Source organism: Sinohyriopsis cumingii, chromosome 11 (genome assembly GCF_028554795.1).
Source record: "Sinohyriopsis cumingii isolate HCF-2022 chromosome 11, ASM2855479v2, whole genome shotgun sequence".
Lineage (NCBI taxonomy): Eukaryota > Metazoa > Mollusca > Bivalvia > Unionida > Unionidae > Sinohyriopsis > Sinohyriopsis cumingii.
Window position 1 is genome coordinate 85,540,074 of NC_142971.1, and position 21,102 is coordinate 85,561,175.

A 21,102-nucleotide genomic window follows, 5' to 3' on the forward strand; every position below is an offset into this window, starting at 1 on the left:
AAGCCTGCAGGTCATCTTTTGAGATGGCGTATATTTACTCATTAAGATACATCCCCAAGCCTGCAGGTCATCGTTTGTGATGGTGTATATTTAGTCATAAAGATACATCCCCAAGCATGCAGGTCATCTTTTGTGGCATATATTTATACATTAAGACACATCCCCAAGCCTGCAGTTCATACTTTTTGATGGTGTATATTTACTCATTAAGACACATCCCAAAGCCTGCAGGTCATATTTTGTGATAGTGTATATTTACTCATTAAGATACATCCCAAGCCTGTCGGTCATCATTTGTGATGGTGTATACTTACTCATTAAGATACATCCCCAAGCCTGGAGGTCATCTTTTGTGATGGTGTACATTTACTCATTAAGATACATCCCCAAGCCTACAGGTCATCATTTGTGACGGTGTATATTTATTCATTAAGATACATCCCAAAACCTGCAGGTCATACTTTGTGATGGTGTATATTTACTTATTAAGATACATCCCCAAGCCTGCAGGTCATCTTTAGTGATGATGTATATTTGCTCATTAAGATATGTACCTAAGCCTGTCAGTCATTGTTTGTGATGGTGTATATTTACTCATTAAGATACATCCCCAAGCCTGCAGGTCATCTTTTGTGATGGTGTATATTAACTCATCAAGATAGATCCCCAAGCCTGCAGGTCATCATTTGTGATGGTGTATATTTACTCATTAAGACACATCCCTAAGTCTGTAGATCATTGTTTGTGATGGTGTATATTTACTCATCAAGATACATTCCCAAGCCTGTAGGTCATCGTTTGTGATGGTGTATATTTCCCCATTAAGATACATTCCTAAGTCTGTAGGTCATCGTTTGTGATGGTGTATATTTAACCATTAAGATACATCCCCAAGTCTGTAGGTCATTGTTTGTGATGGTGTATATTTACTCATTTAGATACATCCCCAAGCCTGTAGGTCATCATTTGTGATGGTGTATATTTACTCAAAAAGATACATCCCAAAGACTGCACATCATCATTTGTGATGGTGTATATTTACTCATTAACATGCATCCCAAAGCCTGCAGGTCATACTTTGTGATGGTGTATATTTACTCATCAAGATACATCCCCAAGCTTGCAGGTCATCTTTTGTGGTGGTGTATGTTTACTCATTAGGATACATCCCAAAACCTGTAGGTCATTGTTTTTGATGGTGTATATTTACTCATTAAGATACATCTACCACGCCTGTAGGTCATCTTTTGTGATGGTGTCTATTTCCTCATTAAGATACATCACTAGGCCTGTCACTCATTGTTTGTGATGGTTTATATTTACTCATTAAGATACATCTACCAAGCCCGTAGGTCATTTTTTGTGATGGTGTATATTTACTCATTAAGATACATCCCAAGCCTGCAGGTCATATTTTGTGATGGTGCATATTTACTCATCAAGATACATCCCCAAGAATACAGGTCAGCGCTTGTGATGGTGTAAACTTACTCATTAAGATACATCCCAAAGCCTGCAGGTCATATTTTGTGATGGTGTATATTGACTCATTAAGATACATCTCCAAGCCTGCAGGTCATCTTTTGTGATGGTGTATATTTACTCATTAAGATACATCCCTAAGCCTGTAGCCCATTGTTTGTGATGGTGTATAATTTCCTCATTAAGATACATCTACCACGCCTGTAGGTCATCTTTAGTGATGGTGTATATTTACTCATTAAGATAAATCCCTAAGCCTGTCAGTCATTGTTTGTGATGGTGTATATTTACTCATTAAGATATATCTATCAAGCCCGTAAATCATCTTTTGTGATGGTGTATATTTACTCATCAAGATACATCCCCAAGCCTACATGTCATCTTTTGTGGTGTATATCTACACATTATGATACATCCCAAAGCCTATCGGTCATTGTTTGTGATGGCGTATATTTACTCATTAAGATACATCCCCAAGCCTGCAGGTCATCGTTTGTGATGGTGTATATTTAGTCATAAAGATACATCCCCAAGCATGCAGGTCATCTTTTGTGGCGTATATTTATACATTAAGACACATCCCCAAGCCTGCAGTTCATACTTTTTGATGGTGTATATTTACTCATTAAGACACATCCCAAAGCCTGCAGGTCATATTTTGTGATGGTGTATATTTGCTCATTAAGATACATCCCAAAGCCTGCAGGTCATATTTTGTGATGGTGTATATTTACTCATTAAGATACATCCCCAAGCCTGTAGGTCATCTTTTGTGATGGTCTATATTTACTCATTAAGATACATCCCAAAGCATGCAGGTCATCATTTGTGATGGAGTATATTTACTCATTAAGATACATCCCAAAGCCTGCATGTCATTGTTTGTGATGGTGTATATTTACTCATTAAGATACATCTACCACGCTCGTCGGTCATCTTTTGTGGTTGTGTATATTTACTCATTAAGATACATCCCTAAGCCTGTAGGTCATTGTTTGTGATGGTGTATATTTACTCATTAAGATACATCCCCAAGCCTGCCTGTCATCTTTGTGATGGTGTATATTTACTAATTAAGATATATATGAAAGCCTATCTGTCATTGTTTGTGATGGTGTATATTTACTCATAAAGATACATCCGCAAGCACGCAGGTCATCTTTTGTGGTGTATATTTACTCATTAAGATACATCCCTAAGCCTGTAGGTCATTTTTTGTGATGGTGTATATTTACTCATTAAGATACATCCCAAAGCCTGCATGTCATCTTTGTGATGGTGTATATGTACTCATTATGATACATCCCTAAGTCTGTAGATCATTGTTTGTGATGGTGTATATTTACTCATTAAGATACATCCCCAAGCCTGCTGGTCATCGTTTGTGATGGTGTATATTCACTCATAAAGATACATCCCCAAGCATGCACGTCATCTTTTGTGGTGTATATTTACTCATTAAGATACATCCCCAAGCCTGCAGTTCATACTTTTTGATGGTGTATATTTACTCATTAAGATACATCCCAAAGCCTGCAGGTCATATTTTGTGATGGTGTATATTTACTCATTAAGATACATCCCCAAACCTGTAGGTCGTCTTTTGTGATAGTCTATATTTAGTCATTAAGATACATCCTAAAGCCTATAGGTCGTCTTTTGTGATGGTGTATATTTACTCATTAAGATACATCACCAAGCCTGTATGTCTTCATTTGTGATGGTGTATATTTACTCATCAAGATACATCCCAAAGCCTGCAGGTCATCTTTTGTGATCGTGTACATTTACTCATCAAGATACTGCCCCAAGCCTGTAGGTCATCTTTTGTGATGGTGTATATTTAGCCATTAAGATACATCCCCAAGCCTGCAGGTCATCATTTGTGATGGTGTATATTTACTCATTAAGATACATCCCCAATCTGGCAGGTCTTACTTTGTGATGGTGTTTATTTACTCATTAAGATACATCCCAAAGCATGCAGGTCATCTTTTGTGATGGTGAATATTTACTCATTAAGATACATCCCTAAGCCTGTAGGTCATTGTTTGTGATGGTGTATATTTACTCATTAAGATACATCCCCAAGCCTGCCTGTCATCTTTGTGATGGTGTATATTTACTCATTAAGATACATCCGGAAGCCTATCGGTCATTGTTTGTGATGGTGTATATTTACTCATAAAGATACATCCCCAAGCATGCAGGTCATCTCTTGTGGTGTATATTTACTCATTAAGATACATCCCTAAGCCTGTAGGTCATTTTTTGTGATGGTGTATATTTACTCATTAAGATACATCCCCAAGCCTACATGTCATCTTTTGTGGTGTATATTTACTCATTATGATATATCCCCAAGCCCATCTGTCATTGTTTGTGATGGCGTATATTTACTCATTAAGATACATCCTCTAGCCTGCAGGTCATAGTTTGTGATGGTGTATAGTTACTCATAAAGATACATCCCCAAGCATGCAGGTCATCTTTTGTGGCGTATATTTACACATTAAGATACATCCCCAAGCCTGCAGTTCATACTTTTTGATGGTGTATATTTACTCATTAAGATACATCCCAAATCCTGCAGGTCATATTTTTTGATGGTGTATATTTACTCATTAAGATACATCCCAAGGCCTGCAGGTCATATTTTGGATGGTGAATATTTACTCATTAAGATACGTCCCCAAGCCTGTAGGTCATTTTTTGTGATGGTCTATATTTACTCATTAAGATACATCCCTAAGCCTGTCAGTCATTGTTTGTGATGGTGTATATTTACTCATTAAGATACATCCCAAGCCTGTAGGTCATCATTTGTGATGGTGTATATTTACTCATTAAGATACATCCCCATGCCTGGAGGTCATCTTTTGTGATGGTATATATTTACTCATCAAGATACATCCCCAAGCCTGCAGGTCATCATTTGTGACGTTGTATATTTATTCATTAAGATACATCCCAAAACCTGCAGGTCATACTTTGTGATGATGTATATTTACTCATTAGATACATCCCCAAGCCTGCAGGTCATATTTTGTGATGGTGTATATTAACTCATCAAGATAGATCCCCAAGCCTGCAGGTCATCATTTGTGATGGTGTATATTTACTCATTAAGACACATCCCTAAGTCTGTAGATCATTGTTTGTGATGGTGTATATTTACTCATTAAGATACATTCCCAAGCCTGTAGGTCATTGTTTGTGATGGTGTATATTTACTCATTTAGATACATCCCCAAGCCTGTAGGTCATCATTTGTGATGGTGTATATTTACTCAATAAGATACATTCCAAAGCCTGCAGGTCATCATTTGTGATGGTGTATATTTACTGATTATCATACATCCCAATGCCTGCAGGTCATACTTTGTGATGGTGTATATTTACTCATTAAGATACATCCCCAAGCCTGCAGGTCATCTTTTGTGGTGGTGTATGTTTACTCATTAAGATACATCCCAAAGCCTGTAGGTCATTGTTTGTGATGGTGTATATTTACTCATTAAGATACATCTACCATGCCTGTAGGTCATCTTTTGTGATGGTGTATATTTGCTCATTAAGATACATCGCTAAGCCTGTCACTTATTGTTCGTGATGGTTTATATTTACTTATTAAGATACATCTACCAAGCTCGTAGGTCATTTTTTGTGATGGTGTATATTTACTCATTAAGATACATCCCCAAGCCTGCAGGTCAGCGCTTGTGATGGTGTATACTTACTCATTAAGATACATCCCAAAGCCTGCAGGTCATATTTTGTGATGGTGTATATTAACTCATTAAGATACATCCCCAAGCCTGCAGGACGGCTTTTGTGATGGTGTATATTTACTCTTTAAGATACATGCCTAAGTCTGTTGCTCATTGTTTGTGATGGAGTATGTTTACTCATTAAGATACATCCCCAAGCCTGCTGGTCATCTGTTGTGATGGTGTATATTTACTCATTAAGATACATCCACAAGCCTGCAGGTCATCATTTGTGATGTTTTATATTTACACATTAAGATACATCTCCAAGCCTGCAGGTCATCTTTTGTGAGGGTGTATATTTACCCATTAAGATACATCCCTAAGCATGTAGGTCATTGTTTGTGATGGTGTATAAGTTACTCATTAAGATACATCTACCACGCCTGTAGGTCATCTTTTGTGATGGTGTATATTTACTCATTAAGATACATCCCTAAGCCTGTCAGTCATTGCTTGTGATGGTGTATATTTACTCATTAAGATATATCTACCAAGCCCGTAAATCATCTTTTGTGATGGTGTATATTTACTCATTAAGATACATCCCCAAGCCTGCAGGTCATATTTTGTGATGGTGTATATTTACTCATCAAGTTTCATCCCCATGCCTGCAGGTCATCGTTTGTGATGTGTATATTTACTCATTAAGATACATCCCAAAGCCTGCAGGTCATATTTTATGATGGTGTATATTTACTCATTAAGGTACATCGCAAGCCTGCAAGTCGTCTTTTGTGATGGTGTGTATTTAGTCATTAAGATGCATCCCTAAGTCTGTAGGTCATCATTTGTGATGGTGTATATTTACTCATTAAGATACATCCCCATGCCTGTAGGCTATTGTTTGTAATGGTGTATATTTACTCATTAAGATACATCCCCAAGCCTGCAGGTCATCTTTTGTGATGGTGTATATTTACTCATTAAGATACATCCCCAAGCCTGCAGGTCATATTTTGTGATGGTGTATATTTACTCATCAAGATTCATCCCCATGCCTGCAGGTCATCGTTTGTGATGTGTATATTTACTCATTAAGATACATCCCAAAGCCTGCAGGTCATATTTTGTGATGGTGTATATTTACTCATTAAGGTACATCGCAAGCCTGCAAGTCGTCTTTTGTGATGGTGTGTATTTAGTCATTAAGATGCATCCCTAAGTCTGTAGGTCATCATTTGTGATGGTGTATATTTACTCATTAAGATACATCCCCATGCCTGTAGGCTATTGTTTGTAATGGTGTATATTTACTCATTAAGATACATCCCCAAGCCTGCAGGTCATCTTTTGTGATGGTGTATATTTACTCATTAAGATACATCCCCAAGCCTGCAGGTCATATTTTGTGATGGTGTATATTTACTCATTACAATACATCCCCAAGCCTGTTGGTCATATTTTGTGATGGTGTATATTTACTCATTAAGATACATCCCTTAGCCTGTAGTCATATTTTGTGATGGTGTATATTTACTCATTAAGATACATTCCATAGCCTGCAGGTCATCATTTGTGATGGTGTATATTTACTCACTAAGATACATCCCCAAGCCTGTAGGTCATCGTTTGTGGTGTATATTTACTCATTAAGATACATACCCAAGTCTGTAGATCATTGTTTGTGATGATGTATATTTACTCATTTAGATACATCTCCAAACCTGTAGGTCATCATTTGTGATGGTGTATATTTACTCTTTAAGATACATCCCAAGGTCTGTACATCATCGTTTGTGATGGTGTATGTTTACTCATTATGATACATCCCTAAGTGTGTAGGTCATTGTTTGTGATGGTGTATATTTACTCATTAAGAAACATCCCCAAGTCTGTAGGCCATTGTTTGTGATGGTGTATATTTACTCATTTAGATACATCCCCAAGCCTGTAGGTCATTGTTTGTGATGGTGTATATTTACTCATTAAGATACATCTACCAATCCTGTAGGTCATCTTATGTGATGGTGTGTATTTACTCATTAATATACATCCCCAAGCCTGTAGGACATCTTTTATGATGGTGTATATTTAGTCATTAGGATACATCCCGAAGCCTGCATGTCATATTTTGTGATGGTGTAAATTTATCATCAAGAAACATGACATCCCCTCACTACGTTTTAGTTTTATCAGTTTTTTTTATAATTCTATAATGACCAGAGCTTGAGAAATAAACTTAAATCTTAAACTCAACCAAAGTCAGTGAAGCATGAAATCTGGAACACTGTGATATATTTTTCTGATAAAGGTGTAGCACTCACCAAAATGCATCCACACACTAAGTTTTGTGATTTCATACATAAAATTAACAGTTTTCAGAAAGGGTTTTTAAAAAATGGAGAAAAAGAAAATATGATAGTTTTAACAATGGCACCATAAATGGTACATTATGTGTCTGCGATTATAGTAAATAACATTATGATACATTTTTATGTAAAATCCTTATTCAGTGATTTGATACTTGGGTACTAAAAGATACAGGATTTGCTTAAGTCATATTCAGATACCATGCCACTATTGCTAAGCAACATTTTCTAACAATACTGAAACAAACTATTTCATTGGTCAATGATATCATTGGGTATTTGACAGTTACATCATGGCATGTACCAGACTAATGGGTGTCATGGTGTCAGCTGGATTCATTTTCCCTTTTGTGATGTGCGATTTTGTTTGTGTTTTGTCATTTAACTAAAGTTAGTTTGCATAACTATTTTTCTTCTTGTTTTGATACATTTTGGAAGGCAAAATGTCAAAATGCAGCTGTGATTCAGGGAAGGATAAGCCATCTGCAAAGCAGGAAAATCCCAGCAAAAATTTAAGAATTCATGAATTGTGGAGTTTGAATTTGTGAAGCTCAGCAGTAGGATGGGGCATTTTATTCTTTGCACATGCTACAAACACCATACTGACAGGAGTCATTCTAGAGTGTACAGGCATCTTTGACTCTGTTGACACAGCAACATCATCCAGAATTGGGACAATGCATGAAAGCAGAGCTCAATCCTCTAAGAAGCTAATGTATTTAAAAAATCATTGACAAACCATGCCACAAGAGTTGAAGTACATTTCTGCAATTGTTTTACAGAGTGAAATCTGCGATTTGCATTTTCAAATAATTGTTCAGACCTGTATGTATGACATTCCTTCACAGCATGGCTAATGCAAAGATCATTTTCTATGCAGAGAAAAATTCAAAAATATCATTATATAAGCTTAACAACAATACCATCTAGTCTCAAATGAGTGCAATACTGGATACAAATTATAACTGCATTATATTCACCACCACCCCCATCCCCCCAAATTATCTATGAACAGTGGCAAATATTGCATCTGATTAAGACTCTATACCACTGCCTAATGGATTTTAAATGTAAAAAATTGCTGAAATATGTATTTAATATATGTGTGGTTATGATTAAGTGAGTGTGGGCACATATGTGTATATATGTTTGTGATGATGATATTTAACAATACTCAGTGTACAAGCTAACTTGTGATCATGATATTTGACAATGCTCACTGTAACAACTAATTTGTGATCATGATATTTGAGAATTCTCAGTGTACCAACTAATTTTTGTTTGTAATGGTATTAAATGCTTCAAAGAAAACATCTTATTTTGTTTTTTTTTTAGAACTGAACGTTCAGTCATTTTCCATAGGCTCATATGAGTAGAGAATTTATAATCAACTGTACAACTGTTTTTTTTTGTGGGGGGGTCACATGCACTGAACCCCTTATTCAAGTCTCACCCCCCATCAGTGTCTAGGAGGTTATTATGTATGTAATTAATGATGGCTCTTTTGCTGATCACCATACTGACATAGACTGGGAAATGATGCAAACTGTACGGATGACACCTTTGCTGATCACCATGCTGACATAGGCTGGGACATGTGATGCAAAATGTACAGATGACACATTTGCTGTCACCATACTGACATAGGCTGGGGCATATGCAAACTGTACAGATGACACCTTTGCAGATCACCATACAGACATAGACTGAGAAATGATGCAAACTGTACAAATGACATGTTTGCTGATCACCATACTGACATAGGCTGGGTCATATAATGCAAACTGTACAGATGGCACCTTTGCTGATCACCATACCGACAAAGACTGGGAAATGATGCAAACTGTACAGATGACACCTTTGCTGATCATCATACTGACATAGGCTGGGTCATATGATGCAAACTGTATGGATGGCTCCTTTGCTGATCACCATACTGACATAGACTGGGAAATGATGCAAACTGTACAGATGACACCTTTGCTGATCACCATACTGACGTAGACTGGGAAATGATGCAAACTGTATGGATGGCTCCTTTGCTGATCACCATACTGACATAGACTGGGAAATGATGCAAACTGAACAGATGACACCTTTGCTGATCATCATACTGGCATAGACTGGGAGATTATGCAAACTGTACAGATGACACCTTTGCTGATCACCATGCTGACATAAACTTGGTCATATGATGCAGATGAGTTCAAGTATGGGTATGATCATTCTCAATCAACCAGTGTAGATGAGTTTCAGCACAAATATGATCATTTTCACTCAGCCAGTGTATATGAGTTAAAGGTGAACTGAGCTGCTGATGGATAGACAGATGCATATACATATACATGGATGGATGCACATGACAAATCACAATATATCTACAACAATGCAGACATAAAAATTTTATAAATGTTACAACATTTTTCTAAATATTGGTGTAATTAATCAATATGTGACTTGACATGTGGGTCACATCCTTAATCATCCTTTTGTTTTGAAAAGCAGAACATGTAAATCAAAATGGACTCTTGACCTTCAGAACCGCCCAATGTAAAAGAAAATGTAAGTAATGCCTCTACATATTATGGAAGGAAATCAGAGATTCTTACCAACGACAACATCATCTACATATTATGGAGGGAAATCAGAGATTCTTACCAAGGACAACATCATCTATGTATTATGGAGGGAAATCAGAGATTCTTACCAAGGACAACATCATCTATGTATTATGGAGGGAAATCAGAGATTCTTACCAAGGACAACATCAACTACATATTATGGAGGGAAATCAGAGATTCTTACCAAAGACAACATCATCTGCATATTATGGATAGAAATCAGAGATTCTTACCAAGGACAACATCATCTATGTATTATGGAGGGAAATCAGAGATTCTTACCAAGGACAACATCATCTGCTGTTCCTCTGTTGGATGCAGGGAAATTGATGTAGATCTGGGCCAGGCATTTATCCTTCACCTGTGTTATTGTGTCACAATCCAGTACGGTGCATTCATAATACTGATCCAGCACACTTACACTTAATTTCTGAAATAATACAGAGAAGTCAGGTAAAATTACAACTAGCTGAGAAATTCATAAAATGGCATGAGAATAAACATATTATGCCACACAGATAAAAGATAATCAGAAAGAGCATCATCTGCTCTGTGAATCATATAAAATAGGAACTTTTATGTTAAACGTATAGGACTCTATAATCTTGTTTACTTGGAAAATTATTTATTTATGCTGTAAGATCTTGAGGCAGAATTATTTGTTGTGTTCAGTGTTTAATTTGGGCTGTAATTTATTTATTTTTATTCACTGGAAATGCAAAGTGCTTATGGATAACATTCTTGAGGAGAGATATTAACTAGGAATTATTGGATTATAATACTATGTATTAACTAGGAATTATTGGATTATAATACTATGTATTAACTTGGAATTATTGGATTATAATACTATGTATTAACTTGGAATTATTGGATTATAATACTCTGTATTAACTTGGAATTATTGGATTATAATACTATGTATTAACTTGGAATTATTGGATTATAATACTGTGTATTAACTTGGAATTACTGAATTATAATACTATGATTCAACAAAAGACTGGCACCATTTTCATTGAGGATGAGATAGATATCATACAAAGTCTTTCTGTGAAAGGTCCCAAGGTCGTGCAGTATTCCATCCAAAAAAGTCGTTCATATTTTCCCATACAATTGCAGTAACCTATAATTCCAGTTGAGTGGTTTTGGGAGTCATCTAAAGGTTTGTCTGTTTTCATTATTGGCAACCAAATTTATGGTGGATCGGCATAATTAGACTAAATATGAAATCCTTCATGCCAGGATGCTTTTTTAAGACCTGGTCAGACAAATGACCATAGCATAACAACAGACTTGGCCTTAAGCCTGGCCAGACAAATGACTACCGTAACAACAGACTTGGCCTTAAGGCCTGGCCAGACAAATGACTATACCATAACAACAGACTTGACCTTAAGGCATGGCCAGACAAAAGACTATACCATAATAACTCACTTGGCCTTAAGGCCTAGCCAGACAAATGACCATACCATAATAACACACCTGACCTTAAGCCTGGCAAAAAATGACCATACCATGACAACACACTTGGCCTCAAGACCTGGCTAGACAAATGACCATAGCATGGCAACTAACTTGGCCTTAAGGACCCGCAAACTCAAACATACATCTCATTTTATGTTGCAAAAGTGAGTTAACATTTTCTAAACTGACCAGTGGATTGGACTCTAAAACAAGTTCACTTCCAGTTGCTGACTGTTTCTTTAGAAGCTGATTCTCTGACAGGGTGTATTTGGCATGGCCTGTGAGCTGGTCAATAGGTCCCTTCTCCATCCGAATCTGGATAGCCTTCAACATCATGTACAACGAGGAGCCATGTTTCTGTAGATGTGAAGCAATGCAATGAAATAGCTTAGAATATAACAGTCATAACTAATATGCCCTTTATTTATATTTAACACATAAAAAAATATTTAACACATGGAAAAACATGGAAGAATATTTAACACATGGAAATATATTTAACACATGGAAAAATATTTAACACATGGAAACATATTTAACACATGGAAACATGTTTAACACATGAAAAAATGTTTAAAGTTGCAAAGATATGAGAGGCTCAGTCAAAGCTTTTCAATGAAGATAATGAATTAAAAATTTAGAGATTTCCAAGATTTATGCAGATAAGTTTTATAAAATTCTCATTATGTGCACAGTACCACTGTCCCCAACTATAATATGCCTCATTATAATGTGACTACAGATATAATGTGATACTAATATACACCCCATTAAAAATCAACCAATGTGTATTACAAATTAGGCTGAAAGAAAACACTGTAAAACTTAGTTTTTTATCTCCATTTCCATTTCAAAACACCATTGTTAGCAAATTTTGATACTGCACACTATATCACAGTTGGGCATATTTCACTATTGTTAGTGAAACATGCAATATATGTTGCAGCAACCTAATTTTTGTTAATAGCTTTAGTACTCATCATGATGCAAGTACATAAAAAGTTATATGGCATTTATAAGTAATTATGCCCGGAAAATTACCTAAATGCAAACCTACCCAGTGTGTTCACACCAATGGAGGCATGTATGAAGACATCATCTATCAACAACACAGAATTGCTTTGTAATCTGGTAAAAATCTAATCCATTTAAAACTAGACCAAAAATAAGTTTCCTCAGTTTTTTAATATTAAATCTGTCGGAAAAAAATTAGAATTATTTTTTTTTCTTCTAAAACTAAATCAAATCACTAACTCTTAAGTGAATATAAGAGTATTATCTGATAAAAATACAGGTTCAAAGAGACATATGACATCTAACCTTGAGATATGGGTACAGGCTTAACGAAAACAGATTCATCAGTAGCTTTTCTGTTACACTTTCACATCTGAAAGGATATATGCAAAACTATAGTGCAATCAAGTGTTTCAAAAAAGGTTGTTTAAAATCAAACATCATTTGAGCCATAAAAAATAATAAGGATAATGCTAAAACTACTAATAATAACAATAACACCCTATAACAACAACAATGATGATAATAATAATAATAATAATAATAATTATAATTATAATAATAATTATAATAATAATTATATTAATAACTGAAAGAAGGTAACTCAATTAGCAAACACAGGAGTTCCACAGAATAGTTTGTTTTGCCGGCCCCATAGTGCCATAATCCAAATAGCCTCGCAGAGATGGTAAAAGAAAAAAGCACGAATCTATGCATGCAAAAAATTCAATGGCACATCTGCAAAATACTAGACATAAGGTTGCTGAATAAGTTCAAGTATCCCCAAAAAAGTTATACATAACAAAGATAATGAGAGAAAAAAGATCAACAATTCCTGAAATGCAAAGTTTTAAATAAAGCCACATGCCACTAAAATGTCCAAGGCCTCAGCTGGAACATCATCACAGAAAAGTAACAGAATTGTTTCTAATTCAATTCAATAAAACCCATGCTCAATTTGGTTCCACAAAGCTGCTTCTGTCCTAATGATGAATGAAAGCTCTTCCATTCACACATCAGAAAATTGCTTCTCTCTTGATGTTAAATGAAAGCTCTTCCATTCATACACCACAAAACTTTTTCTGTCTTGATGAGAAATGAAAACTCGTACATTCACACATAACAAAACTATTTTTGTCTTGATGATAAATGAAAGTTCTTCCATTCACACACCACAAATCTGTTTATCTATTGATGAGAAATGAAACCAAACAACTGCTTCAATTTGATGATAAATGAAAGCTCTTTTATTCACTCATAACAAAACTACTTCTCCCTTGATGATGGATGAAACCACTTCCATTCACACACCATTCACACATCAAAAAACTAATTTTTTCCTAATGATGAATGAAAGCTCTTCCATTCACACACCACAACTGACTTGAAAGTTCAGATATGCAAAAGGATAACTGAGCAAAACTATCTGACACAAATTAACAAAAATTAACATAAAAAAGTCAAGCAAAGTGTAATCACTAAATAAACAAATATAAAATGTCTAACAGTGTAAAAAATAAAAAAAGAGTGTAAAATATAAAAATTCAAACAGAGTGTGAAATATAAAAGGTCAAACAGAGTGTAATCACAGAATAAACAAATATAAGTTGAACACAGCATGATTACTGAATAATCATCAAAATGTAATGGGAGAAAATGGCTTTGCAATTAAATAGGAAAACAGGAGCAGAAAAACTCCAGTGAATTTCTTGTTATTTTTAGAAGAAAACAATGTGAGTATCAATAAAAGTCGCATGCATTTTTAAAGCTTTTACTTCATGGAGAGAAGGAAGAATCATGAATACGGAAATCTGAATAATAGCTTTATAAATACAAACCTTCTAAAAAGTGCCTTGTGGGATTTCTTGTTAATGGACTCTTGCACTAAGTCTGGTAGTAAAATTTCAAGAATTCTGCAAATTAAGATAACATTTTTCAGGAGGTGTGATACTCTAGAAATGGAAATCAATTATAGTTAACATTTTCTCACACTATCTAACAAACGGTTTTATGATGTAATCAAGTCAAAACTTCATACCAAAGCTATCAGAAAAATCAGTGTACATATGCTAAGGCTTATGTACATTATCTTAATGTTTGTGTACACATTCTAAGGTTTGCATACCTATGCTAAGGCATGTTTATATATCCTAAGGTTTGTGTACACATCCTAAGGATTATATATATATATATATATATATATATATATATATATATATATATATATATGCTAAGGCTTACATACATATGCTAAGGTTTGTGTATATATCTTAATGTTTATGTACACATGCTAAGTTTTGTGTACATATGCTAAGGTCTGTGTATATATCCTAAGGTTTGTGTATACATCATAAGTTGTGTCCACATATCCTAATGTTTGTGTACATATGATAAGGCTTGTGTATACATCCTAAGGTTTGTGTATACATCATAAGTTATGTCTACATATCCTAATGTTTGTGTACATATGATAAGGCTTGTGTATATATCCTAATGTTTGTGTACATATCCTAATGTTTGTGTACATATCCTAATGTTTGTGTACACATCCTAATGTTTGTATACATATGCTAAGGTTTGTGTATATATCATAAGGTTTGTGTATACATCATAAGTTATGTCTATATATCCTAATGTTTGTGTACATATGATAAGGCTTGTGTATATATCCTAATGTCTGTGTACACATCCTAATGTTTGTATACATATGCTAAGGTTTGTGTATATATCCTAATGTTTGTGTACCTCAGCCGCTCTCAAGTGTCATACATCATCGTCCAGTGTCTCACCAATTGTACGCTGATGACACCCAAATATACAAATCTAGCCACCCAACTGAAGTTGATGCTACCATCCAAGGTGTAGAGAGGTGCATTTCTGATGTGAAATCATGGATGACATGTAACAAGCTGCAGATGAATGATGATAAAACTGAGGCCATTCTGATTACAACACAAAGACTTTCTCATTCACATCCTTTACCTCAAACAATAAATATCAGCAACACCAACATTAAATTCACACAATCAGTACAAAATCTAGGTGTTACTCAGGACAGTACTCTCACATTGCACCAACATGTCATGAACATGTGCAAGGCTGCATATCTTGAGCTGAGACGCATCAGCTCCATTTGTAAATATCTTTCAGTTGATGCCACTAAAATACTTGGGTGTTCATTAGTACTTTCAAGACCGGACTATTGTAACTCAGGTCTGTCTAGTTCATCTCAATATCTACTCCAAAAAAAAAACTTCAAAAAGTTCAAAACACAGGTGTTCAGATCATACTTGGAGTACCACGATCAGAGCACACCTCCCCGCTGCTCTGTACCCTACACTGGCTATCCATTCAATCCAGAATCAAACACAAAATTTGTTCTCTGTGCTACGTTTCACTGACGGACTCTAGTCCAACATACCTATCCGACCTCACCCATGTGTACACACCAGCAAGATACTTATGCTCCTCTTCTGACAATCGTATACTCATTATTCCCACTATGAAAACAAAGTCATATGGACAGCATTCTTTTGCATACCAGGGCCCAGCAATGTGGAATGAATTGCCCACTGAACTTAGACACAAAGACACAGTGATCCCATTCAAGAGTGCTCTCAAAACTCACTTATTTCGACTGCAAGAACAAACTTAAAGACCTAATAATGTTTCCTACCTTAAATATTCTCAGCATGTTTTTCCTATATTTTCCAATTTCAAGGTGTTTGTGTTTGTAATCATATCATTATATGTTTTTTATCTTAAAGTGCTTAGAGCTTCTAAAGATTAGGTGCTATACAAAGTCCTCATTATTATTATTAAACATCACAAGATTTGTGTACATATCCTAATATTTGTGTAGACAAGCTAAGGTTTGTGTACACATCCTAAGGTTTGTGTATACATCCTAAGGTTTGTGAATTACTGTCAATCATTATATAAATGCATCTTCTATCATGAAAAGCAACGAAATAATTTTTAATCGAACATCGATCAATCAAAATAACATGTACATATTTATTTTAATACCTATCTTAATGGATATCATATGATGAAATGACTTCAAGAATCTACAAACGAATCTCCTATAGGTCATCTTTGATAAATTTGCAGTGTTAATCCAAACATTTTTGTAAGACAGTATAATCCAACTTTAGGAATAGAAGATTATATTATTTTATCTCAAGTAACAAATGCATCAGAATTTATTAATTACTGTAAATATAATAATTAAAATATGTCACTTATGTTCTGGTTATTGAGCTCTATGGGTGGGGGGGGTAGCTATCTGAAATGCATGCTGTTTCTTTATAATCAGCATGTTCCCTATTGACATGAAAGATGGACTCAATTTACTGTTTACTATAAAATAATTGCCCTATTGACAAGTAAGATGGACTCAATCTACTGTTTACTATTGCCCATTATCTGCCATGAGCTAGTTACACAGGGATTAATCTGGACTGGGCAAAATAACACTGCTAATTTGATCTGGTTTACATGGACTTTGTAATATAAAAAGGCAATCAATAAAGTACTTAAATACAAACTCATAAAAGTATTCCATCTTCCCAAGAAGCACAACACTCAGCACTGAAGAGAAATTGGCCCTGAAATAAAACAAACATTCAAGCTGTCAAATGCCCGACTGTTATCAACCCTGACAGAATGCAAGACAAAGAGTCCTTTGAAAAGACTGATACTCTACTAGTCAAAAATAAAATTTCCATGAGTCCAAGATAAGACCTTTCTCTTTTTAAACTGTTTATTTTTTAAACCATCGGATATCCTTTGGTAATAACAGCATAATGCAAGAAAAAGAGTCTTTTGAAAGGACTGATACTCTACTGGTCAAAAATAAAATTTCCAGGAAACCAAGGTAAGACCTTTCTTTATTTAAACTGCTTATTGTTGAAACCATCAGATATTCTTCAGCAATAACAATATTTTCAAGACAGCCACCATGGTGAGCATATTGGAACAGCAGTTTTAAATTATGACCAACAATGTATCTTAAGAATTCTATTGGTGAAAAACCCATGCTGAAAAACTGAAAAAATTTGTAATCCCTAGTAACATCATATTCTTGTTAGGCATACTGTGTCACACACTGGTGAAGTTTTAAAATCTTAATGTATTTTCAGGAATTACATTTTTTGTTTGTTAAACAAATTTAATCATGAAATAAACAATAAATCCAATACAATTAAATGATACTATATGTAATGCCATTTTACCTTTCCCTCTGAGAAAACTTTTTCTGTGGCTGTCTCTCCATGGTCTGAATTAGGGATTTGAGGAAGAATTTGTTGTATAACAAATCTTCCAACATATCCATTCCCTTTTTAAGTCTAATCCTCATATCATCAGAAACCTGAAATATTCGGCAATTTATTATTACTGGAAGCATCTGGAATCATTTTTAACTTTAAGAATAGCAAAGAATCACTGTCAGTGATAAATTATAAACAAGGGTCTGTTGAAGAAAAGATCTTCTACTGGTTGAAAACAATTTTGAGGGAATCAAACACAAGGAAATTGCAACATTTCAACTGCCGAGTGCTGAAACCATATGATAAGAATGAGAGATAATAAACTGGCCACTGTGGTGACCATACTGACTATACACACACCATTCTAATTTAGAACCAACCAAAGATCATTTAAAGTCCTTTTATAAAGAACCCCATCTCAATATGACCATTCAATCAGGAGGAGCAATAGTACAAGGATTTTGAAAATGGCCATCGAGACAGATATACTGGGTATATATATGACTAAGACAATTTTCATTTAGGGCCAACCACACATTCTGTTCACATCACAACCTCCATCATAAGAAGTATTCTGGTTAAAACTCCATGTCAATATGTCTTTCTTTGCAGGAGAAGTCTTGCTATCAAGATTTAAAAGATAGCTGCCTTGTTGGCCATATTTGATGTAAGACCAGCACCATTTTCATTTAGGACCAACTAGACATCACAAAAAGTTTTTCAGTGAAAAAAAACCCATGTTTAAACAAACATCCATTCAGTAGCAATAACATGATTTTCAAGATGGTGCTTGGTGGACATATTGGATGTGTGAGTCACACCATTACAATTTCGGACCAACTCGACCTAGGATGAATGAGTGTGCAAAGTTTTGTTGCAAGCCTCCAAACAGTTTAGGAGAAGTAGCGATAACAAACTTGTGACAATGGAGGGATGGGTGATGCAATGAACACTTCTGCTCCATGAACAGTGGAGCTAGAAATAAATAATTTCTTGAAAAACAAAGGAAAAGGAACACAATATCCAATCTGGGTTTGTCAGATGAGGCAAAATAATTGATACCTCAGTGCATTTTATATTACATTGATGGGAGAGAGAGATAAATAGAGAGAAAGAGAGGTAGTGTGTGTGTAAAAAAAAAAACTTAACCACTTCAGTAACTTCTTCTAGGACTAGTACCTACGTTTATAATAAAAAGCCTCCAAATTTTCCTACTTTAATTCCACTAAAGAATATTTCATGTGAACAGGTGGACATAGGTTTTATATCTATGTATTTATTTACAATGTACTTTTGGAGATAATCCAAACATTGCAATTATGAAATAATTTCATTACTGTTATTATTATCATTATTATTACTTGGTAGTTGCAAATGAGAAGTTTGTAAAGCAGTAGCATCCGTATTGTATGTCTTGGGTTTAATGGTACATTCGACAAATACTTACTGTATATTGCCTATCAGAAGGAAATTATATAAATGCAAAATGAAAGAACTGAAGAAAAAATAACTTAGGAAGATACACTCTTCGAAATCAATGTAAACATGTAGACTAGTACAAAGGTAAAGATGTTCAAACTATGTCGGAGGTTACAACAGTAAAATAAAAGACAACATTGAAAAAATAACATCTTTAAAATATAGGGTCATGACTGAAAAGAATGCATTGCATTGACAGATAACATTAGCAGAGTAGGCACTGTGGCCAAGGTTCACCCTTCAGATTGCATTGACAGATAACACTGGCAGAGTAGGCACTGTGGCCGAGGTTCACCCTTCAGATTGCATTGACAAAGAACATTGCCAGAATAGGCACTGTGGCTGAGGGTCACCCTTCAGATTGCATTGACAGATAACATTGGCAGAGTAGGTACTGTGGCTGAGGTTCACCCTTCAAATTGCATTGACAAATAACATTGGCAGAGTAGGCACTGTGGCCGAGGTTCACCCTTCAGATTGCATTGACAAATAACATTGCCAGAATAGGCACTGTGGCTGAGGGTCACCCTTCAGATTGCATTGACAAATAACATTGGCAGAGTAGGCACTGTGGCTCAGGTTAAACTTTCAGGAGCTTTGCATGAGTCAGGTATATGTGTATCATGTAAGATAAGCACAATTCCACCTCACTGCTGTAATTAGTTCTATCAGGGATGCCATTTTCCAATGATGGGTTGGATATTCTGAAGCTTGTCTGTTAGTTTTTATTCCATGTATTCTGCCCAGTATGAAAAACATGCTGCTTTATGGAATATTTTGAGTCGGCAGATGGAATCTTCTACTCAGCAATGGCTGCCTGCAGGGCAGCTTTGGCTGCTTTCTGTACCCTTCCATGACCTCAATTAAAAATGTAAAAAAGGCAGAATCATCAGAGTTTTCCATAACAAGTCTCCAACTTTACTGCATGCTGGAAAGTTCTACACTATCAGTTGAAAGCAGTTGAGTTATCAGTCATTATTCCAGTGACTGCAGGCTGTTTTTCCAAGTTCTGAAGATGTCATCCTCTAAAATAGTGGAAATTATCTGAATGAATCACATATCTGCTGTAACGTCGTGGTACAACTATTGAGTAATCACTGCTCCATTCTACTGAATTAACTCATCCAGGAAGTGACTTGATGAAACGAAGACTTTCCTTCACAATGAAAAAGGCATTCAGAAATAATGTCAAATCTTTATCTCCATTGTATGACACTATCAAATATCAGCAGAACAATGCTATATTTTACTGCAGTTCTGCTTCAAAGTAGAATAAATGTTCATGATATCCCACATGGTCAAAAGGAACTGTCTTCTGAAAATTTGCAGCACTAGGAATGACAAATTTGTTCTTGTGCTTGTGTTTCAGACATACCCAGTAACTTGTCTTTCTGACACACCAAGTAACTTATCTTTCTGAAACACCCAGTAACTTGTGTTTCTGACATACCCATTAACTTGTCTTTCTGACACACCCAGTAACTTGTCTTTCTGACACACCCAGTAACTTGTCTTTCTGACACAACCAGTAACTTGTCTTTCTGACATACCCATTAACTTTTCTTTCTGACACACCCAGTAACTTGTGTTTCTGACATACCCATTAACTTTTCTTTCTGACACACCCAGTAACTTGTCTTTCTGACACACACCAGAACTTGTGTTTCTTACATGCCCAGTAACC

At 35.3% G+C, this 21,102-nt stretch overlaps 1 protein-coding gene across 1 annotated transcript in view; it reads right to left on the reverse strand.

The window, feature by feature from the left end:
- The window catches only part of LOC149788897 (plexin-A1-like), a 110,698-nt gene that overhangs the window by 48,257 nt on the left and 41,339 nt on the right, over positions 1-21,102 (reverse strand). The window contains exons 7-12 of the mRNA XM_089975024.1: positions 17,904-18,040; positions 17,217-17,276; positions 14,505-14,579; positions 12,973-13,039; positions 11,842-12,009; positions 10,468-10,615 (exon numbers count right to left, since the gene is read on the reverse strand). Coding sequence (XP_089831150.1) covers positions 10,468-10,615; positions 11,842-12,009; positions 12,973-13,039; positions 14,505-14,579; positions 17,217-17,276; positions 17,904-18,040 — 655 coding nt within the window. The remainder of the gene's footprint in view (positions 1-10,467; positions 10,616-11,841; positions 12,010-12,972; positions 13,040-14,504; positions 14,580-17,216; positions 17,277-17,903; positions 18,041-21,102) is intronic.